The sequence below is a fragment of the Ambystoma mexicanum genome, chromosome 1q (assembly GCF_040938575.1).
Source record: "Ambystoma mexicanum isolate Mex_15411 chromosome 1q, UKY_AmexF1_1, whole genome shotgun sequence".
NCBI classification, from domain to species: domain Eukaryota; kingdom Metazoa; phylum Chordata; class Amphibia; order Caudata; family Ambystomatidae; genus Ambystoma; species Ambystoma mexicanum.
Window position 1 is genome coordinate 181,970,762 of NC_090922.1, and position 26,754 is coordinate 181,997,515.

Below are 26,754 nucleotides of genomic sequence, written 5' to 3' on the forward strand. Positions count from 1 at the left end.
TGTTTGAACTTTTAACATTGACTTGGTTTTCATTAAATGTCAGATAAAAGTTTCACTGTGCATGGTTGTTATTTGGGTAGCAGGAATGTGCCAAACAAAGTGGGTTTGTGGTGACATTCACCATTTTACAGAAAGTGGCTTTTGTTTTTAATCCGTTGCCATTGGGTCAATTGCATTTCTTTTCTCAACCTGCAGGTCTAGCGGAATTTTAAAGAATCTGTAAAGCCTGCCTCATCTCACCAATGTCTTAGTTCAGCGGTGTGCAAAAATTATGTATTGCCCATTTTATGTCGTGGGTACAAATAACTTCTGATGACATTAAAATATTAGCACAACATTGCTAATCAAATTTTTGTTTTGCTAATCAAGAATATTTTAATTAGCAAACTCTGCTAATCAATTTCTGAAAACGAATGTATGCCTTGCGCATTTTTAGGTCCTCTTTGACCTCAGTCCCCAGGCGCACATGTTGCCCCGCATGATGCAAGCCCACAGTTTTTAGCTCAACAGCTCTAGCAAACACTTTTCCTGCTGGAATCACTTTGCCTGCAGAATTTAGATTGCCAGCTAGGGACTGAAGCTCCCTCAGCGTGGCTTTTTCCTTGCCCAACATTGTTGCAATTACCTCTTTCAATTTCACCACTTTGTCTTTTGGCAGCCTGCATTCCCCGGCCACTGAGTCAATTTCAATTCCCAAAAACACCAATGTCGTGACTGGACTCACTCTCTTCCCCTTGGCAAGTGGGACCCCAAATTCTTTCATCAGCCCCTGCAATACACCCATGAGTTCCTCACAGTCCTGCGTTCCTTTCTGCCCTTTAAAGAGGAAATCATCGAGATAGTGGAGTATCCCCCCGACCTTGGACCTTTGCCTCACTGAAAATTCAAGGAATCGGCTGAACTTTTCAAAATAAGCACATGAAATTGCACACCCCATTGGTAAACATTTGTCATAAAAGTATCCCTGCAGAACCTTGAACCCTAGCAAATGATAGCTGTCCTTATGTATTGGTAGTAAGCGAAAAGCAGATTCTATGTCGGCCTTTGACATGACGGCCCCTCCCCCCAAGGCTTTTACCAATTCCACTGCATCCTCAAATGATGCGTAATGAACCCTGCATTGCTCTTCCGAAATGCCATCATTAAATGACTCTCCCTCAGGAAAAGACAGGTGCTGGATCAATCTGTACTGCCCACTTCCCTTATGGGTACCAGGCCCAGTAGAGAGACTACCAAGTTTTCCAGTGGAGGTGAGGCGAACGGGCCAGTCACCCTCCCCAATTGTAATTCCTTCCCCACCTTTAGTGCCAAAACATCAGGCATTGCCGAAGCTGACTTCAAATTGCAAGCCTCCCTTGGCCCAATGTGCCCGGTGAAAGGAATCTTAAAACCCCACCTGAAACCTTCCCACAACATTTTTGCATCACCCTTACCACGATATGCATTCAGAAATGTAAACATGGCCTGTAAACGTATTGGCGTTGGTAGTTTTGTTTAAATCATGCTTGCTTTTGTCTTTGTTTTTTGTGCTGCCCAAGAGACCACGCAAGTCGTGCTACAAGACCACATAGCATAACAACGGCAAATGAACAAGCGTTGCATGAGCTGCATAATGCTAGAAATGCACTGGGCGGCCACGTGGAACTGCGCAAACAGCAATGCGTGGCGGCTTGAATGTTCAGCCATGTTACGTAGCGTAATGTGTTTGGGCGCATGTGCGAGCCTCAAGCTCAGAAGCTGGAAAACAAGGACCTGAGAAAGTTCAACTGCAAGACCCCCATATTACACTACTAAAAGTAAACTTTACAAACACAGCACACCATTGTTAATTGAAGGCGAAGTATTTAAAAGACATGGCAAAAGAACGGTGCATGGTTTAGTTAGTCACCATCAGCACGCAGGTGCTGAAAGGAAAGTTTAATTATGGTGTTCAACCGTCTAACTATTTTTGGACCAACGCAAGTTAAACACTTTGTTCAATGGATGTTATCTTTGCAGCGTAAAACAGAACCCCACCAAACTGCTCATTTATGGGGTTCCTCCTACAACCCTAACTTGGCCACTGCCATAATAACTGAGCCAGAACTCGGCCCCGGCAGTGCACTGCACATGGAAAATCAGACCCATTCTTTACAGTTTATTTGGCCTTTGTTTTGTATTTACCGAAAATGTATTTTAAAGTCGGCCCAAGAAAAGAGGGGTACTATTTTTATTCCACTGCCATCTTCTTTTATGTTCCATGGGTACGGTGGCTACATGCATGCCATTTCTTTTAGCATATGTGAACTCATGAGGAGTGTATGGCAGTGTCACAGTTATGATCGTTTTAGTAATCATACCTGGCACATTTATGGAGATTTGTTTTGCCCTGAAACCATAATGCCCCTTTAGAAATGTTTTTTCACTGACTTTGAAGGTTTTTGTAAGGTACAATGAAATAGAACATCCCATTAGCCAACTTTTTTTTTTCACTAAATGTCTTTTTAATTATACAGACTATCTGTGCTTGGGCACGGCCTGCAACATTTTGCCAAGGGCTTCGGCACTGCCCCGGGACCCTCCAAGCCGCCCGCTGGCCTAATGGCATAGCCAGTGGCGATGTAAAAACAAGGGGGGTTCTGGGAGTTTCTCTACTACCGGCCTATATCCCGGGTTCGAGTCTCAACCAGAGTTTTAGCTCACCATCCTTTCAAAGAAGAGAAATGTCCACTACATATCAGTCTTTGTCCTGCCCAAGGGCAGTCCAGCACCGAAATGCCTGGCAATTCTCTTCTGAAAAAGAGTACCAAAAGCAACCCCAGATGTAATGGCAATGAGAAATGCAGTCTTGTAAGTGAGGTATTTAAAACTGATTTTATGCATTAGCTGAAATGGGGAACCCATGAGCTTTTTAAGCACAATATTTGAATCCCATCCGGGAGTTGGGTTATAAATAGGTTGGTGTAATCTCTTAACCCCCTCCATGAATGCCTTTACTACTGGCACCTTCCACCAAGAAACTTTAGTTTGAGAGGTGGCATATTCCCGAGAGTGCTACCAAATGGACTCTAAGAGAGTTAAAGACTAAACCTGAATCAAACAGGTAAAGTAGAGAACAATGTGTGAAGGAGAACACATCCATTGGGTTGATGTCACAAGCGTTGCACCAGATAACAAACCGTTACCATTTATTGGAGTAGCAATGTCTAGTGTTCGGTTTGCGTTTCTCTTTAAGGATGTCCACACATCTTTGTGTTAAATTTAGATGACCAAACTCCAGGAGCCAAGCTGCCAAGTTCAGTGTTTGAGGGCACTGATGATATGTTGTCCCCTGATGTTGGGACAGCATGTTGTATGGGCATGGAAGTTTCACTGGTGAGCAAAGGGACATTGCGAGTAGGTGTGCGAACCTTGGTTGACATGCTCATACTGGAGCTATTTGAATGAGCTTGATTTGTTCCTGGTTCATATAGTGGATGATCTTGTCGAGTAGTGCTGCTGGGGGAGGAAAAGCGTACACAAATCCCCCTGGCCAGCTCATCCACAGAGTATTCCTCTTGGACCGTGTTTGGGGGTACCTGGATGCATAGTTTGGGCATTGTGTGCTGTCCTGGGTGTCAAATAGATCTATGCCGGGTTGTTCCCAGTTTGCGAAGATGTTGTGCAGAAAGTCTTTGTGCAATTGCCATTCGTGTTCTGATAGAAGCTGTAAATCTCGTTTTAACAAATCGGCTAGGTAGTTGTGTTCCCCTGGAACGTGTTGGGACAGCAGGAACACACTGTGTTTCAATGCACAACTCCATATGTTCTGTGCTAGTTTGGACAGACTTGGAGAATGTGTTCATGCTTGTTAATGTAAAATATGGCTGTAGTGCTATCTATTAGGACTAGCACTGTTTTCCCCTGAAGTAGATGTTGAAGGCTTGAAGTGCTTTGAACGCTGCCAACAACTCTAGAAGGTTGATGTGCTTCTTTGTTAGTAATTGTGATCATGTGCAGAGAGCAGTGTGACTGAGGAGATGTGATCCTCATCCTGACAGTGATAAGAGTGGCCTCTACTGCGGGGGTGGTCAATGATTTTCCAGGCAGAAGGTTCTCCTTTGTCCACCACTGCAGAGAGCCGACCAGATTTTGTGAAATTACCACTAGATCGCCTCACTGAGAGTCCTTGCGATCATCGTTTCACCAGCCAATCTTGCATAGGACGCATGTGCAGTTGGGCGGGATGCCCTAGGTAAATGCAGGAAGTCATCATTCCTAGATGGTACCAACTACATAATGTGGAATTTGCAATAGCATATTTTGGACCCTCTCGTTGGAGGGGAAGACTACAGCATCTTTCGTTTGAATTTGAGCACCAGGAAACTGTTTTGTTTGATTTGGAACGAGACTTGATTTTTTTCTCGTTGATTAAGAAGCTTAGACTGAAGAGTAGGAACAAGTTACTTACCTGTAACTGTTGTTCTCTAGCATGGGTCTGGCATGGATTCACATGCTCATGAATATTCCCCGTCGTCAGGCTGGGAATCCTCTGTAAAGGAAAAATCAGTATCAGTTTTGTTTCTGATCTGTCTTTCTTAGTAGTAACCAATCACTGATCTCTGGGTCATACTGCCCCCAGCCAATGAGCCCCGCCTCAGGCAGCCATCCTCAGATTTGGTAGCACGCCAAGTGGCAGTATGACCAAGTGAAGAGCCGGAGAGGGGTAGGTGGGAGGGTTCGCATGTGAATCCATGCCAGACCCATGCTGGAGAACAACAGTTACAGATAAGTAACTTGTTCCTTCTCCAGCATGGGGTCTGGCATGGATTCACATGCTCATGAATAAAATAATACATAGCAATATACACATGCACAACCACGGGAGGTGGCAACAGGCTCAACATTAAGCAATACAACAACTCAACATTAAGCATCTCTTACCTCCTCACCAGGCTCACCTTAAGCGAACAGGTTGCCCAGCACTGCTTGGCCGATCCTGGACTCCTCCCTGGAGTCCCGATCGATGCAGTAGAATCTTGTGAAGGTGTGCGTCGACCACCTCGTAGCAGCCCTACAGATGTCCAGCAGGGGCACACCAAACAGCGATCGCTCTGGTCGAATGGGCTCTTCCCTTGATTCACAGACCCAAAGTTCACAAACAGTTGTGAGGTCTTCCGAAAACTCTTTGTGCGGTCCATGTAGAACTTCACAGCTCTAGCTACATTCAGCGAGTGCCAAGTCCTCTCGGCCAGCGTCGAAGGCCACGGGAAGAAAACTGGTAACACCAAGGGCTCGTTGAGGTGGAAGTCCAACAGCACCTTGGGCATGAAGGAGGGGTGCGTCCTCAGCACAACCCTCGTGTCATGAAAAGTCAAGTATGGAGGCTTGCAAGATAGGGCCTGAATCTCTCCCACTCGTCGTGCAGAGGTGATGGCCACAAGGAACGCTGTCTTCCATGACAGGAACTTCAAAGGCGCCGAATGCATAGGCTCGAATGGGGCTCCCATGTGCCTGGTCAGCACCACATTAAGCGCCCACGCCGGGGCAGGAGCCTTCACCGGCGGGAATGATCGGAATAGTCCCTTCATAAATTCCTTCACCAGGCGATGAGACCACAAGGACGCCCGTCCCGTAGTCCTGGTATATCGGGAGATGGCAGCCAGATGTATTTTTATGGAGGCGTGAGCCAGTCCAGCTTTGGCCAGCGACAGTAGGTACGGCAGCACTTGAGGGGCCGTAATCCACAGAGGGTTAATCTTCTGTGCATGGCACCAGACAGAGAACCTCTTCCATCTATGACCGTAACACATGAGAGTTGAGGACGCCCTGGCCTTTGCAAGAACCTCTCTGCAATCAGCCGGGATATCGTACACTCCAAACTCTAGTGCTGCAGGAGCCAGGCCTGCAAGTTCAGCGACTGTGGGTCGTGATGGTGAATGGCGCCTCCTTCTCTGGAGAGAAAATCCGCGTCCGCCGGCAGCCTGACTGGCGGGGACGTTGACAAGTCCACAAGGTCCGGGAACCAGATCTGCCTCGGCCACGCCGGTGCGACGAGGATCATCCTGCACCTGGACTTCTTGAGCTGGTTGATGAGGCGGAGCAGCAACGGCAATGGAGGGAACGCGTATAGAAACAGGCCGTCCCAAGGGAATGAGAAAGCATCGCCCATGCTCCTCGGCTGTGGGAATCTGCTGGCGAACCTCTGGCACTTGGAGTTTGTCACCGTCGCAAACAGGTCGATCTGGGGTTTGTCCCATCGTTGGAAGAGTCGGTCCACTTGATCCTGGCGCAGTTCCCTCTCGTGGCACGAGCGCCGCTCCCTGCTGAGTGAGTCGGCGATTGTGTTTGTTATTCCTGCCAGGTGGAAGGGAACCAGAAACATCCCCTGGGCGACGGCCCGTTGCCACAGATCCTGGGCCTCCTTGGATAGGGCTGGGGATCTGGTGCCTCCTTGCTTCCGTACATAGAACATCGTGGTGGTGTTGTCGGTGAAGATCCTCACCACTTTGCCCTTGAGGGACGGAAGGAACGACTTGAAGGCCCAGAACACTGCTCGGAGCTCCAGAATGTTGATGTGGAGAGACCTCTCCTCCGGGAGCCAAAGGCCTCTTGCGTGGAGGTCTCCGGTGTGGGCCCCCCAACCCTCCAGAGAGGCATCTGTCATCACCGTCTCCTGAAACGCCGGGATTTGAAATTCTGTGCCTGTCGTGAGGTGAGCACGGATGCCCCACCATAAGATCGCCTGACGGAACTCCTCGTCGAGAGGGATCCTGTCCTCGAAACAGCCCCTCGCCTGAAGCCAGCGGACGTCGAGGAACTCCTGTAGCGGACGCATCCGACATCTGCAAAGGGGTACAAGATAGATGCATTAGGACATCATACCGAGGAGGGACTTGATGGACCTCACCCTGGCCACGTCCGTGGCTAGCAGGCGCTGCACCTTGCCCATGCTCTTGGTCCTCTCCTCTGAAGGGGAGGCCAATTGCCCCACTGTATCGAGCTTCGCCCCAAGAAACAGTGCTATCTGCGATGGAACGAGGTGGGATTTGGGGTAGTTGATGGCGAACCCCAGCTCCGTGAGCAACCGGACGGTCCTCGCCATGTGTTTGACGGCGAGTTCCCTTGTCCTTGCCTTGTTTAGCCAGTCGTCTAGGTAGGGGTAAACGTGGATCCCCTGCAGGCGCAGCCGCGCCACCACTGGTGCCAGGCACTTGGTGAAAACCCTGGGTGCCGACTTTAATCCGAACGGTAGGGCTCTGAATTGGTAGTGGCGTCCCTGAACCACGAACCTGAGGAACTTCCTGTGCCTTTTTAGGATAGGGATGTGGAAGTAAGCATCCTCCAGGTCCAGAGACGACAGGAAGTCGCCTTCCTCCAGCTGTCCCAGCACGTGCTGGAGGGTGACCATCCTGAATTTCTGCGCCTTGATGTACTTGTTTAAGCGACGCAGGTCCAGGATGGGGCGCCATCTGCCTGTCTTCTTCCTGACAAGGAAGTACCTGGAGTACACTCCGGAGCCCTGGAGCCTTCTGGGGACGAGCTCGATGGCACCTTTCTTGAGCATCGTCCTTACCTCCAACAGCAGTTGAGGGACGTGATTTTCCTTCCTGGCCACGGGAGGAATGCGAGGGCACTTCTTTTGGAATTCCAGCGAGTGCCCGTTGGCCAGGGTGTCCAACACCCAACGGTCGGTGGAGATGGACTCCCACACGCTGACAAACTTCGTCAACCGGCCTCCCACCGGGGTGATTCGGTGGGGGCCCGACAACACGGCCGGGTCAGTCTTGCTTGGAGGCGGCCTTGCCGCCTTGGCCTCCTTGGCGACGACGGCGGGATCCCCCTTGCTTGCCGCGACCTCTGTAGGCCTCCTGGGAAGAGGAGAGGGCCGCCTGGCGGAAAGTGGAGGAGCCACCGCTGGAACCTTTGGAGGCACCCTGTCTGCCTCCGGAGCTCCGAAAGGGCCGTCGCTGTTGAAGCACCCCTAAGGCCCGGGCCGTCTCCGAGTCAGTCTTGATGGCCTGTAGAGACTTGTCCACCGCCTTACCAAAGAGGTTGTTGCCGTCGAACGGCATGTCCAACACTCTGGTCTGGACGTCCTGGAGAAAGTCTGTCGCCTTGAGCCATCCTCGTCGTCGGAGGCAAACTCTGTTGCCCAGTTGGCGAAATCCAGTATCGGCAATGTCCGTTGCCACCGTTATGGCGTGATCCGACTGTGAAGAAGACTGGTGGGGGGTGTCTGTACTTCTGCTCTCTATATGGTAGAAGAGAGGCACAGAAGACCCCAGCCAAGATTCTCTATTACGGTAGCAATGGTCGAGCAATCAAGGCCTAGCTTCTCAAGAGGTGATGCAGGCTGGTTCTTAAGTACAGTGTAGTCCCCAAGCCCCCACAAAGGAATGTCCACACACTGTATTGGTTAGAACACAGTCTTTATATAATCAACATTCAAGGTTATGTACACTTATCATGATAACTCACTTTGTACTCAGGAAAATCAACAATGGCAAATATATACAATTCTAAAGTGGTACCACCCTTTGTATTAGATCTCATTAAAGTTCATGAACAATACTGTAACAATGTCACACAGATCAATAGAGTGAAACCAGCAATAGAGAGAGGAGAGAAAATAAGATGGTTGAGCAATAGGCAGAATACTGGCCCCTACCACTAGGCACAGTTCTGTGTGGAGATCCCCCCACCTGGGCAACCTGTAAAAAATAAAGATATAGCACAAGCCCAGTCCATATATTGTTCTGCAAGTCTTATTCCCTCCTATAATGTTTTTACCCCCCCAATGTACCTGGTGGAGTCGAGTTCTTCGAAGAGGCGTCGACAGATCCTTCTTGAGCGACCCCCTTTCAAGCGGGAGGCACGGGGCGTCGAACGTCCGTCGAAAAACAGGGTAGAACGGCGTCGATGAGGCGGCAGCTTCGTCCGAGCGGTGCTCGTCGGCGTCGGAGCGTCGGCGTCCTGCAAGGCAGAGCCGTGCGGGGCACCTCGGTGACAATAGTTCTGGACCGCAAAGATTGTGGAGACGGAGGCCCAGCAAGGGCGTCGCGTCGTTCGAGTCTTTGTGATCTTCGGGTGGCGGGAAACCCACCGGCAGGTTTCTCCTCGGCGCGTAGGTCGTCCTCGACTTTCTCCGGCAGGAAAAAGCGGTCGACGGTGTGGGCGAGGGAGTCCTTCGATTCGAATGTTTCTTAGGCAAAGGAGCGGACGGCTCCGGTCGTCGGCGGCACGGCGTCAAGTGGTTCCCACGGCTGGACAACACAACTTCGACGGGCCTCCAGCGGTTACACAAACCTGCGAACCCTGGTCGATGGCAATGGACTTCGACGGCGGCGATGTCCGGGTGCTTCACTTCGATCTCCTCGGCGGTCCTGTCTCGGGTCGACAGCCTTTCGAGGGTCTGTCTTCCAGGGCGCTTTGGCGAAGATGGAGCGGTGCTCGATGGTCCCTCGGAGCACGGGAAGAGGGCGCCTTACCAGGTCCTCTCTCGGGTCAGCCTTCGACGATGTCGGCAGCCTTCGGATCGGTCGAAGCAAATGCCACAGCAAGTCTTCTTCTTCCAGCTGGACGTCGAGGATCAGCAGTTCCAGTTACTCTTAGAGTGGAGACTCAGCTCCAGGATGCTTCTGAACGTTCCTGAACCATTACCAGTGGTGAGAGGTCCCCAGATATACTATTCTGCCTCTCATCCACACTGCTGGCACACACTCATCAGCCAATCATACAGAAGGGCATTCATGCAGTCAGTCAGCCAATCAGGCACACAGTGCATTCAGGCCACACTCCTCCCTTTCAGACACTCACAACAAGGAATGTGGATTGGGACAAGTACCCAGCCATTCAACACTACACACTGCATTCAGGCCAGTTTCGGGCAGGGCTGTCTCAGTATTTGTCTCTCATGCCAGAAACCAGACAACCACAACAAGGAGTGTATATTGGGCACACACTCCATTCACCCAGGTCCCACCCACAGGAGGTACCCACAACATACAGTCACTGGGAAGGCTCCAGTCAGTCTAGCTGGGCCTTCACAACAACACCATATATGGAACTTCCACCCAACAGCCAGTCAGGGGGAAGGGACAGAGTCAGGACTTCCCAGGACTTTGGGAAAACAAGATAACAGGCAATAGAAAGCAAGAGGCCACAGGGGCCATCTTGTTTTCTATCAGGAATCAACTGATCCCAATGGCAGGGCCTGGGTATCCCAAAATGGAGGACACCCAGAGCACCTGTCAAATTCAGCATGGATCTGCCACGAGCCCATACCCTGCTCTGGGGCCGCCCACAGGTGCCCAAAACATACACTAGGGGCACAGGGTTGTACCCCTACCCATGGGTGCCATAATGGTATCCCATGGGTCTGTTCACCAAACCAAAAGAGAGAGCTGCACTGCCAGGAGTCCCACATGGGCTCCTGGGCAGAAAACATGACAGAACACACGATAAAAAGCAGTAAAGGACAAGGATTCAGAGGCCCTGTCCCTCTGATGCATTTCCAGCATCACACCGACGCCACCTCGCCTTCCGGCAGAATTTCTTGTCGTCAGGTAGGAAGTCTAGCAGGAGAGCTATCTTGAACCAGAGCTCCCTGTCGTAGCGGGCCACGATCGCTAAGGCATTGGCCGCCTTAATCGTCGTCGCCGCCGACGAGATGACTCGTCGTCCCATGGAGTCCAACTTCCTGCCCTCGCTGTCCGGCGGGGAAGTGAAAGTTGAAGCCGCCGCACCCGCTGCCTTCTTCTTGGCCGCTGCCGAGACGACAGTCCGGCGTGGGCTGGGCCGAGGCACAAGGGGGCGACATCGGGGACTCGGTACTTCTTCTCGTACCTGTCCCTCTTGGCGGGTGCCGTGGAAGGGTTCTTGAGGACAGCAAGCCCCTCGTTCCAGATGTCGTCGAGCAAAGGCACCGCGAGGGCCGTCTTCCTCTTGGCCCCTCGTCGTTGGTACAGAAAACCTTCCTTTTTTTGTTCTTCAGGGCAGAGCTGGAAAAGCTTGGATGCCCTGGTTATCATGGCATGGAAAGAGCCAATTTCGTCGGCTGGGGAAGCCCGCAAGGGGGGGGGGGGGGGTGATGACAGGATGTCCGCTGTGTCATCGCCGCCCCCGTCGCTGTGTCTGTCGCCGTATCCTCTCTAGGGTCCGGCGAGGACGAGGGGTCCACAGGTCTCGCGGGCACGAAGGGCGGAGCGGGATGGACTCTCCTCCGCTTGTTCGAAGGGCTTCCCGACAGGCCCGGTTCTGGATCCGCCGACGGGGTCCGTGGTAATCTCGTCCTTATCTCACTACATAAGGATTGGATCGCCAACAAAATGGCCGCCGAGCTATCCTGGGGCTCGGGTAATGGCTGTGACTGACGGGATGGCCGTTCCACTGGGCCCTCTACGTCGCTATCTTCGATCAGGTCAGCGGGGACCGTCCCCTGGGATCGAACCTTCTCGAACCTCTCGGTGGGGCCTATGAACCTCTCTTTGAGGCCTATGGACCTCTCGTTGAGGCCCTCCTCGGTTTCCACCAGCTCCTCCTCAGAGGCTGATTCCGAGTCTGTAATGGACACCGCCCCCCTCCCTCTTTTTCCGCCGGGGGCTTCACGGGGGTCTTAACGATGGGCTGGAAAGAAGACTCCCTCCGTGGCGGCAGGGATACTCTGGGCCCAAAGGCCGTCTCCACTGGCATAGTCTCAGCCAGCTTCGCCAGGGTCGCAGCGACCACTTCGACAGAGGCCTTTGCCGGATGGATCAAAGCCCTCACCACCTTAGGTGCGTCCTGGGCATTCACTTTGGGGGGAGGGTCAGCGCCTCGCTCCCCCTTCGAGATCGACCGGGTCTGCTCCAGCGGCTTACCCGGGTTCTCGGACTTCCTCTTCCCCGCACCAGAGAGCTGGCTCGTGGTCGAACGTGCCGGGGAAGTAGCGCCATGCCTGGGAGCCCAAGAGCCCGACCTTTCGGTGCTCCTGGTGCCCGCGGACTTGCGGTGCTTGGTCTTCTGTTGGGCCCCCGTCGCCAGGGTGCTCTCACAGGACTTAGAAGCCCGCTCAGACTTTTTCTTCGCCTTCTCACCTGCCGTGCCCTTCTCCAGCCAGGCGGTGTGGCGGGAACGACGATCTTGTTTGGTCCGTTCCGAAAGGTTCTTGCAGAACGCACAGTCCTTCTCCACATGCATCTTGTCCTCATGAAGACAGTAGAGACAACTCGAGTGCTCGTCCTCCTTGAAAACGTTCTGCAATCCGCATCCAGGGCAGCACCTGAACAGCTTGGATCCCGATCGAGCTTCCCTTGTCCTGGGCCATGTCCGTTGAGGTAGGCCGCAGATCTTCTGGAATCCTCCAAGAAGTGTAAACTCGACGTAATCTTCACCCTTGAGGGGCGTAGAAGAATTCCGAAACGGATACCCATTGTCGGAAGTAGAAATGGTGGAGCTTGAGGCTCGAATAAACCGAAAAAATTAGAAAATCTCCTGAAAAAGCGTGAAAACGCAGCAAAAAACTCAAGAGCTAAACACGAAGACTCCCAACACTTGAGCGTGCGGTAAAACTCTGAGGATGGCTGCCAGAGGCGGGGCTAAGGGAGAGGGCAGTCATTGGCTGGGGGCAGTATGACCCAGAGATCAGTGATTGGTTACTACTAAGAAAGACAGATCAGAAACGAAACTGATACTGATTTTTTCTTTACTGAGGATTCCCAGCCTGACGACGGGGAATATTCATGAACATGTAAATCCATGCCAGACCCCATGCTGGAGAAAGGCACGTTATAAATGACTTACCATATCATATCAATTCGGAAAACTATGCAATACTCTGAGCCAACCACTAGATGGTGGACTATGCTTAACATGTGAATCTAAGCAGATTTACAAATCCCAGAAACATGTACACCAGCAGTTCAGAAGAGAGCATCCTCCATCAACAAAAAAGGGTGATTCATCCTTGTTTTGTCTCAACTACTCATTTACCAGGTGGGCATTCCTTAGGGGAAAACCATAGTAAACGCAGAGGACAATCACTGGTCTAGACCATGCAGAAAGGACAGATGATTGTGCCGTCAATCATCACAAACAGGCATTTCTTGCGAGTTGGGCACATTAAGTCACTGAGTAGTACAATCTAGTGGGGTTTTCAAAAACATTTCATGAATATGAATGGCGGGCATATGCATATTTGTGGATGCTTTAGAAATCCTGGCTAGCTTTTACTTTTTGATGAGTCAACAACCCCGAAACTAACTTCTTGTACTAGATGCGCGTGTGGATTTCCAAAGCGAATAAGACTAACTGGCAAAATGAGTGATTTTGGCCAAAACAGGGCTTGTCCACACATGTATGTGGCTTGCGTTTCCTGTAGCAACATAAGGTTGTTCCTGCAGTTGTATGTAATGGATTTGATTGAATGCATTACCGACGGCTATGAGAGGTCAGTGGGATCGGTCTACGGGCGGGGCATGCGGTGGGAGGTGGTGGGAATCATTCAGTTTCTTGCCTGGTGTTAACTAGACCCATTAAACATTGTCTAGTGAGTGGGGTTTGAATCACCTATTTAATATAGAGTTGATTTCTATATGAAAATAGCTTTATTATTTTAAAAGGAATTAAGTATTTTTTGACTACTTCTGGAATTAAAAATAAAGAAATAATATTTTCCTTTTAAAACGGCAGTTGGTGAAGATACTATGATGTGAATATAATAACTGTTATAGCAGAGGTGGTGCATTTCAAGGAAATTAAGAAACCTATGCCGCAGGAAACAGGTTGTTATAGTGAATGTGCTTAATTTGTGTTGCCTATCTTTAATGGGGTTTTTCTATTGGGCTAAAGCGCTACAGTGTGTGATGACAATTCGGTTTCCTCTTCTTGTATCATAGTAGATCCTCTGTGTATTTCAGTGTCCTGTCCTAGTTATCTTTCCATTTATCCGGCATAAATAACTTGTTGAAATGACTTGTTGGGTTACTTCACCCATAAAGAAGAGAGATTTACAACTTGTGTGCTAGTCTCAGAACAGGGTATATTCTATTTGATAGTAGTAAAGGAAGTTTCTGCCTCCTCATCCTGTTTAATAAATACAGTAATGTCCAGGAAGTTGACAGAATTACTACAGTGTGTGAAATGGAGTTAAGACGCTCATGTAGAAGCGGTCGAAATGGTCAAGACTTTGATGTACCGACCCAAATGACGTACATGTAATCTACATAAGAGACATTTTCCAATGCTGTGCGTTGCGGTTAGGCTCAGACACTCCCCCAGTTATGACACGAAAGGGACTACATTTTTATGCCAGAAATGTTTCATAGCTGTCCCCACGACCTGCAAAACGTCCCCGTCCTTGGACGTGAAGTTATGTTTTTCAGTGTTGTGATTGTAGCATCTAGAATATGTAAGAAAACATGTTCAGCTCTTTTATGCTAAAATCTCTAGTAGGCAAAAATACTGCCCCAGTGAGGGCTATTTGTGCATAGCACACAGACATCTATGGTAGCAAGAGTAACTTGTGAAGCAGTTGTCATTTTCTATTTGCATTTTCCTCCCCAAGAAGTCCGTATTGTCATAGATTACAACTTTCATGTTTTAAAACAAGTGGCGTTGGCGTGAAGCAGTCCAGACATTTTCTTTCGTGGTTTTGACTCCAGAAAGGATTGCCGGACCACAGTATCCTGCCTGTTAGATCTTGGGAAGGATCTAAAAAGTGCTGGGTTGAATTTTCGGAAATCAGATCCTTCCACAATCCTTGGGAATTGGTAGGCAGAGTTTTAATTAGGGCTGAGCATTGGCTTTGATATTTCTTTGTAGATTATGTTGGCAGGTGTCAGCCAGTATCCATCTATATGCCGTGTCTGCATGATCCTCTGTTTCCAGGACTCCAACTGGTCCTCCTGCGGCACGCCTAGAGTTGTGCAATGATTGTTTTCAGAGTTCTTCTTGGTCTCTGTTAAATGGTTAGAGGCTGTGTGGAGATGTTTGTAGTCCTGGAAAGATTTCAATTAGCATCCTTGGTGGCAGCAGCACTCGGCATATGCAAAGCGAAAGGAGGATAGCACAGGGGCAACACGTGGGTCTTGGAAAAAAGACCACGCAGACGCAGGGCAACAGAGGTTTGAATCCCGGATCCCTGCTTAGAAAGGTATTAGGCACGTTATAAAAAAAATAATTAAATAATGAAATAACGCAGACGATTGATGGATTGAAGATTTTCAATGAATTGAACTATTGTCATTGCTCTGGGCAACCTCCAACACTGTCGCCCTACACACCGGATGTGGGTTTCTTAAGGTGAGGTTGTGACATCCACTCTTAAGAGGGTTTTTTGGATTAATGTCTTGGCACTTGTTTTAAATTTGGAGCAATTAATTTAGGTGGAGTTGTCTTTAATAACTTTTGATCTCGCCAGAGAACTTGATTGGCATCTTTCAAATATGCACCACTTCAACATGTTTTCACTGGACAGCTTTGTATCTTTACAATGTTTTGATTTGCTATTTCAATAACATTTTCATAGTCTCCATTAGAGACCCTAAGAATGTGTGGCGAAGTAATAGACTGAACATGTTTTATGACACACACAAGATAACAAGATACACTACTGACTGGCAGGACACCCATAGGGTGTATATCACTGGATGGAGGGGGACTGCACAGGAGTGATGAAGCCCAAATTCTATCAGGGCCCATTCTGCAAGACAAAGAACAGGGAGTTACTAACTGGGTCTAAATTCTGTAACGATAATACACAAATCAGAAATAATCACCCAAAAGAGTGTACCTGTAGGCCCTCGGGAAGACGCCATGGAAGAATGATGCCTTCATGGAGGTTCGAGTCTGGGGACTGTTAACTACCGGACAACTTGGCCCATGTGCTCACCTTAAAAGGCATCTTTAAACTTCCTGGAACAAAGTATTCCCTTCCAAAACTCCAATTCTTCAGCAGAGCAGAAGTAAACGGGGCTCCACAAGGATAAAGGGAAGGCCTGCTTAGCCGGTACAAGTTTCCAAACTGCAAGGCAACTCTCTCCTGGGCCTCGTAGCGCTTTATGCTATTAGGAGAGGCTTTTAAGAGAGGTGCCACAGTTCCTACTTCTACTTGGGCTAGGAACTGCTCTATATCCAAGTGATCCTCTGTTTTGTGGGCAGGGGCTCCAAAGCATAGCTCTTGCCCCTTTACAAACTGGACATGAAACGTCCACCCTCTGGAACCAACCCCACCAATAAGAGAGCCCTTTGCTGATTGTTGTCCTTCCAACTCCTAAAGAAACGAACCCAGAGACCGATGAGAGAATCAACTAATCAACAGGAATCCTCAACCTCCTCCTTAGCATAGTCCACAAGCCAGCAGAACAAACGGTGGCATATAGGGCACTGCACATTTCATGGGGAATGATGCAGAGCATGCTTCTATAACAACTTAGCTATTCTTCTGCAAGTGCTCAGTAAACAACAAAGACAGCCTGTTATGCTTGACTGCAACAAACACAGCATTTTCCAAATACGATTCTTGACTCAACGACCCCAAGCACCGTAACTGCCGACCCGGCCACAGAACGGCTATCCAGCCCCCTGGCACCCCTACATGGGTAGGACCAGCCCATTGCACCTTGAAGCTCACCAAATAACTCAATTGGCCTTGAAAAAGACTCAGGTCGAAACACGCGTCGGCTGTGTAACGTATCAACATGTTAAAACTGTCACCTCTATGCCCAATGGTGTTTTTGTATTGATGCTGATTAACTAAGGAATAAAACAAACCTCTTGTTTGACAAAAAATCTGACTCATCCATTACCTGAGCAAGCTGCCTAACAGCTATCACCGCACTACCCAATCCTACCAGCGCCTTACAGGTCCATAGTTTGTCAAACCCCACAAATCATCTTAACAATCAGGAACCCCGGAGTTGGTACCTAGACAAACCAGGACTCAGGCTGCAGGTCTGATACATCAAACAAACGAATAAAAAGTGCGCAGGAGTGAGGGAGTCCCGCCTTTCAAAAACTCCACCCATGCTAAGACTATTTTCCAAATACACTTCATCCAAAGCACAGCCTACACAGGGCACAGCACAACCTAAGATGTATAATGCACTCACCACCGTAACTCCATCCTTACGTGCACAGGCATGCTCTCTTCATCATTCACCCAAACTGCCACCCTCCCAGAAATGCAGGTAGCCAACATAAGTCAGCTGCAGTCGCAGTCCAGGCTTTGCTTACTTGGCATGGCTCGACACACAGTTAATATCGGGTTACCCTTTCTGGGTACACCCAGGTGTGGTTTTATCCAACTTTCTCCTGTGACACAGCCTTCAGCTGCTTCTGGTGTAAAACCTTAGCGAAGGGGGCTGTCTGGACATCACAGGATCACCACTGGTCAGGCTCCAGGCTTCAATTTGAAGAATTTCAATTTTTTACTAATATATCTTTATGAGCATACAATGGGGAGAAAAAATCAACTAAGAAGATTCCTCATCAGCGAATCACAAAGTTAATTTTACAATAGGGTTGCAATGTACACATGCAAAAAAAATAGTCCCGCCAAAGCATCATTAAGTAAAATAACACATACATAAGGATCCTCCTGAACACAAACTATATAGGTAGCAATATTCACCATAACACCCACCGTGCTCCCTTAACGATAAACTACACCAGTCCAAAAATAAACAAACATAGCTTAGACTAACAGAACCCAACGTGCCAACCTCACCTTGACAGGAGAATCAGCAAATTCCAGCATCCATTCCAATGCCAATCCTAGTTGGCAGCACTTCCACATCCCATGCCCCCAGGGCTTCTACCACCTCACCCTGTACAAGTTAATCCAGTGATGCCTGGGTTGCCTGCACTTCATCTCCCAGAGATTTTAAGAAAGCCCTTGGCATCAAAAACAAAGCGCTCTGACCCATGTAACCCCGAGTCTTACAGGAAAGAGCGAAGTTTCCTTCCGTCCCTGGGTAACGAAAGCCTTTCGGACAACCTCTAGTTCTATCCACCGCTGACTGGCTGCTTCACTAATGTCTGAGAAGATAAAGACCTGTGTGCCTCCAGAGTGGCACACCCCCCTTTTTGGCCCTTTACTCTCTCTAGTAGCAGGTCTTTTGCCTGTCACATTATTGAACTGAACTATGATCATCCGATTACCCATTCCTTCAGTTTGTTTGGTCCCATTTCTGAGTGCAAGCCAGTAACATTAAATAACTCTGGGGCAAGATGAACCAACTGGGAATTCCAGGTGTCCAATCATCGGGTGCTGCCAAAGCCAAGAAGATAGTCTCCACCAACACCTAATGGGAATCCGATCCTTCTCATAGCGGGAATCCTCTGATAAGTCTTCTAACGCTCTGCTCTGACCTCAAGTGCCTTCTTCCATGGGACCAGGAGGGCCACAATTGCCTGCAAGTCCTTTACTGCTTCCACATGTTCTATCCTCAAGTCAGGACACATAGCTCAGACTAGATTCTCTAGATTTCAATCTGTCCAACTTTGCATCTGTTTTAGAAGCAGTCCTCTCAATTTTACATAACATCTCTATAATGGCTTCACCTGTTGGGGGAGAAAAGAGCAAGGGACCCGCTTCAGGCAAACCTTCCTATCATGGCCTACCCTTGGAGGCAAAGAAGTTCACATCGGGCTGCTCCACAGCCTCAAATCATCGCCCAAGCTACCAGGATTGTTGTTCCAATTTGGCCCACGGAGTGTACGACTCGGGGAATCGATTCACCTGTGGCACAAATGGCATACATTCAGTGCACGGCAGAGCTAAGGGGGGAAATGCAGTCATATTTCTCCATGGCCAGGCTACGCCACCACTTTGATGAATGTTAATTCTAGATCACTAACCTTTGTACATACGACAGCCTGGAATGAAATACAATGATGTCATGTGTTATTCTCCCACAGCTTGATTTGACATCCTCTGGACGCCATGAATCTTGCATTATTGGGGTGCTGCCTAAACTCTTATGGGATTCAATTGCCTTGAGAAGAGCCCTTTTCGGCGTAGCTGGACAACATGTGAAAAGCAACTTCCTTTTCACATAATGCAGCATTTGATTTATTGGAGCCTCTTTGATTACCGTCTGATGAAGCGACTGAGAAGTGGTTTAGGACGTTATTGTATGATGGCTTCTAAGAACTTTAGAATAAACACAGGCTAGTCATGGAGCGACAACATAAACTACCTTTAAGATTTCCTAGTTTCTGACATGCACTCTACAGTGCTTGAAGGGGTATTCATTTCATGACCTAATTCATTGCACGGAACAGATTTGTGTCTTCCCGTAGAGTATTGCTCCCATGTCTTGAATGCAAAGCTCTTCCTTAATATCTCGCTGATGTTAAGGATGAAGAAAACCATCTTACATCCTGGTGTGAAGTTTTAATAAAGTTAATGGAAGGCACACCTGGTGGATCCGGGCAGATTCTTTCAATAGAGACAAGTTGTAAAAGACATGACCGTTTGCTTTTTAGTGCAAGGCGGTCACAGTTTTCAAAATCTGACCACCACCTACAGTTGTGCTTTCAGTGCAACCGGACTCCCCGTCTGACCTTCTGGTACGGTGATAATTACAGGGGCTCGAAGCCTGAGGGGCAGCCTCCTCCGCCTGGCTACACCCCCCTTTGTCTAGGACGGAGGAAAGACGGGCAGATCATAATGGCAGGACGGCACAAACAGAACAGTCTGCTGTTACTATTTCCCCGTTTCTGCTGACGCGGGGAAGACAACAACGTGCCCAAGGACACGCAGAGCAGGGAACACAGCCTGCGGGGGGACAGGTTCCTGCCCCACTCAGCCCAGTGCCCAAACTTGTTCAACACGCCTCCCCCCTGGTTTACTGGGTCGAGTCTGGCTACATTCCTGGGCCCTCCCCTATGCAGGAACTATTGTAAGCAGGGCCTTAACGTACTGTTTCAGACATAATTATAGCCATTTTTCAACCTGTTCTTGACACTTCGCAGTCAGTGCTTATTTTGTCACAAAATAGCCAACTTTATTAAAAACGAAAGGACGTCCATATGCAGCAAGGAATTATCCATTCAATTTGGCATAAAATCGGATCTACCGTGCGCTTGTATGATTCCGTTCCGACCAACCAACAGCATGCAACTTGTGCTTAAACATATAATCCACGCCATGATGTTTACAGCGACTTCGTACACAGTTCTCTTATATTACGTTATGTCTTGGCCATACTTACACGTGCCAGTTTGGATGAGTATAGAACGGGTATTACAGTGTTAAAAATATTTCCACAACATTCCCATACATCATGTTGAAACAGTGCCCTGCAAAGGAGGGGTTTCTACCCCATAATAGGCCACTCAATTGCTAAGATCAACTACTAACAAGCATTGCCAATACCAACAGTTTGCGCTTTTGTGTAGGCATGGGAAAGGCACTTGCCAAGCACAGCCGTAGTGGTACTCACTACCCATTGTTGGCAGCAGGTGCAAAAGGGTGCGAGTAACTGGACAGCTAATAGCAGTGCCTGGCAAAAACTTAAAACGTATAAACAACCAAAAATGTTGTCTTTGCCAATGTTGTCTTTGCCAATGCTTGTTTTTAACAGGACTTCAGTTAAGGACAGGCAGAGTGCTTTTAAATCAGTGGCTGAAGGCAGACTGCAAGACCTTTTTATTACATCAGTATCTTATGTAGACCTCCAATTAAGCTATTAGCTTTCAATACTGCTTTGAGCCAACACTAGCAAGCACTTTGAATGCAAGTCTGATAAGGCTTGATTAAAGCATGTGCAAAGAGTTCCCATTAAGAGGTGTTTTGGGGGGGCAGAGGCAGCAACGGGTGGGAATGGCCATGGGGATTAGCACGACGATTGCCAGACACATAAACAACACCCAGAGACTCTGTCCCTCCTCATAGGCCATTCCTCCCCATCTGGAGATTTTAATAGGACATGTGGGATAAACGGTCGACGTACCCACTTTAAATTGTACCCCAAAGTAGAAAGCTCCAGACAAGAGGAGCCGGGTGACAGGCAGCAGTGGTCGAGAGAAGGCACCAAAGTCTTCAAGAGTAATAAAATGTGGCTACTCGTAGGTTAAACCTACGTTTCTGACCTCCCAGTGGCAGAGCATGTGGCTGTGCAGCTCAACCCATGCCATTTTTTGCATGGATTTACCCCCGATGATGAAATAGCCCCAAACTACAGGCTTCTGTACACCATTACTCTACGTTTCATAACCCTCGAGTGTACTCATTCACATGTCCTTCCTATGCATAAAACACGCAGAAAAACCCTTGACGGTAGAACAGTCTCGTTTAGTACTTTTTGGTACATTATTCTTTGCGACTCAATGGTAGTTTTGCACCAGTGCTAAAATTGGGCAAATGCACTTGCCACCAGTTTTGCTGCTTGTGCAACATGGAATACAATTATTTGCCCCATCCATATCACGCAAAGATTTTGCAATGGCGCGAAGCTGTTTTGAGCGCTTTGAAACACTTGCCTGTGTATAGGCGCCATTTAAACAAACAATGCCATACCATACCATTTTCTTTCTGCCAGCATTACAGGGAATGGAGCAACAACAAGCGAACTACACATTGAAATAGGACCTTGTGACATATTTAAAACAACTGAGCACACAAACTGTTTCTGCTCATATAATAAGAAATGAAAAATAAATATTGCCCCCTTTAGTCTGAAGCAAAATCTGTTTGCGTGCAATGCAACATACATAGTAAAGGACATTTTTTTAAAACAAATTAAAATAAAATCGCACCACTTCAAACTTGTCCCAGTGTAAAATAGATTGGGACAAAACCCGTGTACTCCATTCCGTGGTAAACAAGCTGCCAAAACTGCTGCTAAGCGCATTTCCTCAATATTTAGCAACGGTGCACACCTTAGATGACAGGCCCAAGCTATTTATTACGCGTTAGAGAGCTGAATGGTATGACCTTCCATTTATCTGTTAACATGTAGAAGATTCCACAGTCTACTAAAGATCCCTCAGCGGTAGAAGTGCATTGTGCATAATCGCCCTATACGCGCCCTAGGCCTCCGTGCCCGAGCAGACGGTCTAAACCTTTCCTGAGAGGTACACAATCTCCTCGACATAGGGCAGCCTCACATACGTCACCTATGCTCAGCAGTGGAACCGGATGCCCCAGATCACGTCCAAGGACTAACCTACAACGGACAGTGCCCCAGAAGGGCCACTACTGCTGCCAGCATATTCAACTGCAGCAGTGGGTTGTTGGCACAACTACCATACTCCATCAGTTTGCATGGCACTAGGGTTACTACTGAAGAACAAACTAAAAACCTATAGATATTCCAACTAGCCAGCTTTGCTTTGAAGGGAAAATGTATTTTTTTAGCCTAGGAAATGTTGATAACACACACACAGCCACTCCGATTTGAATGAACCCAGCTTTCCCTTTTGCTTCCCCACTATGCAACATAACCCGCACCTCACGCTCATATGGAAGGTCTCAACTCTTTTGGTGTCAATGTCACTCTCCCTGCAAGCCTTTCATACTCTTCAATGGGATCGTCCTCCCAGCAAACCTCGGTCAACCTCCAGAAGGAGTTCCACTCAACGGACTAATACAGGATCCCTGTTGGCAACCATTTGACGTCACTTTCCTTGCTTGGCAACTCAGCAGGATGATAGGAATGCACCGGACTGCTCCCAGCTCTAAAGAAGGTGTTTCATGACCCATCCCACAAGCCGAATGCTGTGCCACTGCTAAAGCAGTCGCTCTTTAGGAAAAAGGCTTTTTCTGAACCAAGATCTGCCTCTTTTGACAGTGAGGGGGATAATCCCGCATATGTACTTCCCTCCAATTCAGAGAGGTGAGGGAGGGAGGAGTTTTACAAGGCAATGAGATGTGTGTGATTGAGGAAAAGCTGGACAAATCCCTGACCTGGCTGCCTCTTCTATGCAGGGGCTGCCGGGCGACGGTCTGGGGCGCCATGGTCCCCTGCCACACCAGCTCGAGGGAGTCTTTCAAGGTCTCCCCCGAACTGGCATGGTAGGAGAAGGTGCGGAAAGCACCCTATTGAAATTAAACATGCCCGCTCTCAGGAGCATTTAACAACAATAGGGCGCCTATTGAACAATTTGGTGCCTCCAGCGCATGGTCAGGGGCGCGCGAGGGAAGACACATTTTTGTTTTGTTACCCAGGGCGCCGCGGCACACTAAGGCCAGCCCTACTTCTATCTACCAGGGACAGGCAAAATCTGGACTGTCCAGGCAAAACCAGAACAAGAGGCGACACTGCCTTGCACCTCATCGTTTTTCTAGTTTAGTAAGTATTTTAGAAGATACATGTTGCAGATCTAATCCCAAGTAAGACTCATTTTGAGTCCAAATGTCTTGCCCCTGAGGCTTATAGGCAACCGATATATGGCCGTATGCATTTACTCGCACCCATAGCAGAGAGACAAAGAAAATCTCCTTTCAACGTAAGCCCCTCCTTCTGGTTAATGGAAAACTGACACGCAAGCGAAAACAATGAGGATTTTTCCTTGAGGAGTACTTCTTTCCCATACATCCAATAATCGTACATATGGTGACAAAAGTCCGCAACACCCTTTCGCTGTGCTAAAGGGCCTAGTGCACACACTTCCCTAATCCTAGATTGTATACTACTGTTACACATCCGCATTTATGCAAGGGATTCTGTAAACTTCCTCAACCAAAAGAGATCTCATGAATGGTTAAGTGATACACACCTCTCCCCATTAAAAGTGCTCTTGCACACTTACCTCAAACAGACCTCTTGAATGATGAATCTCGTTCACATTCCCTTAAAACCAAAAGGGCCGTAGTGATCATCGAACACTCCTTCCCATTCAAAGTGCTCATGCAAACGCACTGCAGAGTCACCCAAAAGATTGCCAGGTCCCTAGCAAAGCTCTCTCTTCTACAAGGGATCTGGCATGCTCACTTTTTTTGGGGCTACATAAAATACTATCAAAATAACAGGGTGCAGAACAACCGTAAACATGAAAATGGGCATTTACACAACTAAACATACTCTAACCGACATAGCATTTTTAACGAAAGGTCCGAACTTCAAATCTGATGTAATGGTTTAAGCCTATCACAGCAGTCATTTACAAGACACCTTAAATGGCTGTGGGTCTCCAGCACACTCGCTCAGCATAACCATGCCCCTTCTATGTTCTTTACACACGCAGAAGCCTCTCGCATAATCTCAAAGCCACTTTTGCATAATTTACCATATGCCTGCCCTCCCTCGTGTGCATCATTTATACAGCCTCACGCCACTAAACCTTTAAGGGAGAACGAGGTTTAAAATACAATAAAATGAGCAGAAGACGCAAACTTACCATGTTCATTGCCTGGAAACAATGAGATTGTCAACCAGAGCGGAGAACAGGAAAGTTACAATCCAGGATGAAGGGATGTAAAAAAGGAGCAAAGATGGGGAAGTGGGACAAAAGGAAAAAGGATAGAGGAGAAGTGAAGGGGAAGATCAGTATAAGGAGAGGAGAAAGAGAAACCGTGCCAAAATGGAGGTAAAAGAGAAGGAAGGGTGAACGCATGAATGAGTTGATGTGAAGGATGGAGGAGGGGAATAGAGTAGTGAGCAGGGGGGAGTAAGGAAGAAGATGGGAGAGGTTGACGTAGGGTTGAAGATGAAAATGAATAGGTGAGAAAAGGGGTAGAGGAGAGAGGACAGGACAGAAACAGAAGGGGAGGAGGGTTAGGTATAGGAAAAGAGGAGAACATGGACGGAATAGAGGAGAAGAGGAAAACGGATCAAGAAAAAGTAGGACAGGGTTGAAGCAGAGGGAAGGGTTGGGGAAATGGGGCAGGCATGGGCAATTGATGTAAAAAAGGAAATTAAAGGGGAGGATGAGTTAGAGGGGACAGAAATGTGCAGAAGATGGGAAGGGAGTAAGAAGGGGTGAAGGGGTGGAGAAGGGAAGCAAGTATGGAGAGGGGCAAAGAGGCAACATGGACGATAAAACATTGAGGAAATATATTGGGAGGTTCAGGGTAAATGGTGGGTACATTGATGTGAAAGAAAAGGTTTAGCGATGGGAGGAAAATTGTATTGGCAATTGAGTTCCATTAAAAAGAGTGTAAAGTGGAAAAGATAGGTAATTAAAGAGACAAAGAAATAGGAAAGGAAAGGTGGGTATGAAGTAGATTATAATAGTGGTTGAAGAGACGGGGATGATAGAATGGAGGGAGAGGGATGGGGTTGAGAGAGGAAACAAAACAAAAATTAAATCATTTTCACAATAACACAAGAATGGGTACACTTTATCACCACAAATTATGAATTATGACTTTCCTAAAACAGCACAATAGAGGTAGCACAGAAAGAATAGGCCTGGGAAATGTGGCAGAGGGAACGAAAGGCACACTTGAGAAGGATGTGGTGAGCAGAGAGGGTGGAGAAAAAAAGACAGACAAACGCAAAATGAGAGCATGTGACAGTGAATGGAGAAAAGGGAAAGGAAGTCAAGTGATGCACTAGAGTATGAAAGGGAGTGAGATACTTAGGACTGGAGGACCGACAAAAACATTAAAAAGGTGGCAATGAAGTGAACAGGAAGATATATACTTCCCAGCAATACACATGGGCATAGTCCATTGACTCCACCGAACAACCAAGGTGTGGCAACATGGCCACCTTGTGGCAAGTACGAGAAAGTGATTGTTATTCTACCCTGGAAAGCATCAGTCTCAGCCCCCAATTGGTAGATGGAACAGGGTACAAGGCATGGGCTAGTTTCACACTTATTAATGAGTGCAACTAATGGAACTACTGGTAAATAATATGCTTCATGTCTGATTTGGGTCTTAAGCAACGTGTGACAGAACCTACCCACGTGCTGGGCAATACTTTGGATCTTGTTTTTTCACTCGACTCGCTTCGGGACACGTTTCCTGTTAGTGGTTCCCTTTTTCCACTCTCACTCAGGCTACACACTTGGACCAATCTACTAAGGCCACCCTTAAACGCAGCTGGCACACAGTGGCCAAGGATTGGATTGTTGCATTTATTCAAGATACATGCAGTAATGTTCAGGTTGTGGACTCATCTTTTCTTACACAGGTATTTACCTCATCAGTGGACCATGTTGCTCCTTTGAAGTCCTTTAAATCTCTTGGCCGCCCTTCAGAACCTTGGTGTGGTAAAAATCTTAATTCCTTCCGACTTATACAGAGGCATGCCGAGCGCAAATGATGTTTCACTTACTGTCATAGTGACATGGTAAGGCTTCAGCAAATTAACAAGTAGTACCATTTAGCCATTCGGGAAGCCAATGTTGTTTTCATACGATCAGAGTGGAGAATATTCTTTTATCAACCAAAGAAATGAGTTTCCTTGATATGTTCACTTTCATCTAAGGTCAGCTTGAGAGCTGGTGTGGTTCCCTCTCAAACACTGCGATTCTCTTGCTGACGTTTTCATCAAAAAGATGGATGACCTTTGTAATAAAATCACTTTGTCGGCTTGAGAATGAATATTCCTTCTCCTGCCGTCCAGGTAGTAGACTCTTTCCACACCTGGTCCTCCTTTCCTCGTTCAAGCTAGAGGATATTGTAGCGACAACTAAGCGACTTCAATCTGCCTCTCCTTTAAATCCTATTCCCTTAGGGATTCATAAGGACATTATGCCAGATGTTGCCCCTTGGATAGCTCAGGCAGTTAATTTTTCTTGTAAGTCTGGCCCTATTCCTGGTGAGCTGAAGCATGCTTTGGTTCTTCCTCTTTTGAAGAATCCTCTCTTGATCCGGCTGTTCTTCTCAACATTCGTCCTGTCTCCCTTCTTCCTTTT

At 47.9% G+C, this 26,754-nt stretch overlaps 1 protein-coding gene across 5 annotated transcripts in view; it reads right to left on the minus strand.

Moving 5' to 3' along the window:
- The window catches only part of LOC138526347 (transcriptional enhancer factor TEF-1-like), a 261,859-nt gene that overhangs the window by 56,220 nt on the left and 178,885 nt on the right, over window positions 1-26,754 (minus strand). The window contains exon 5 of one of the 5 annotated variants that reach the window (XM_069637012.1): window positions 24,286-24,297. The exons of the other annotated variants lie outside the window; for them this stretch is intronic. Within the exon in view, the coding sequence (XP_069493113.1) occupies window positions 24,286-24,297 (12 nt within the window). The remainder of the gene's footprint in view (window positions 1-24,285; window positions 24,298-26,754) is intronic. 5 annotated transcript variants of the gene reach the window in all.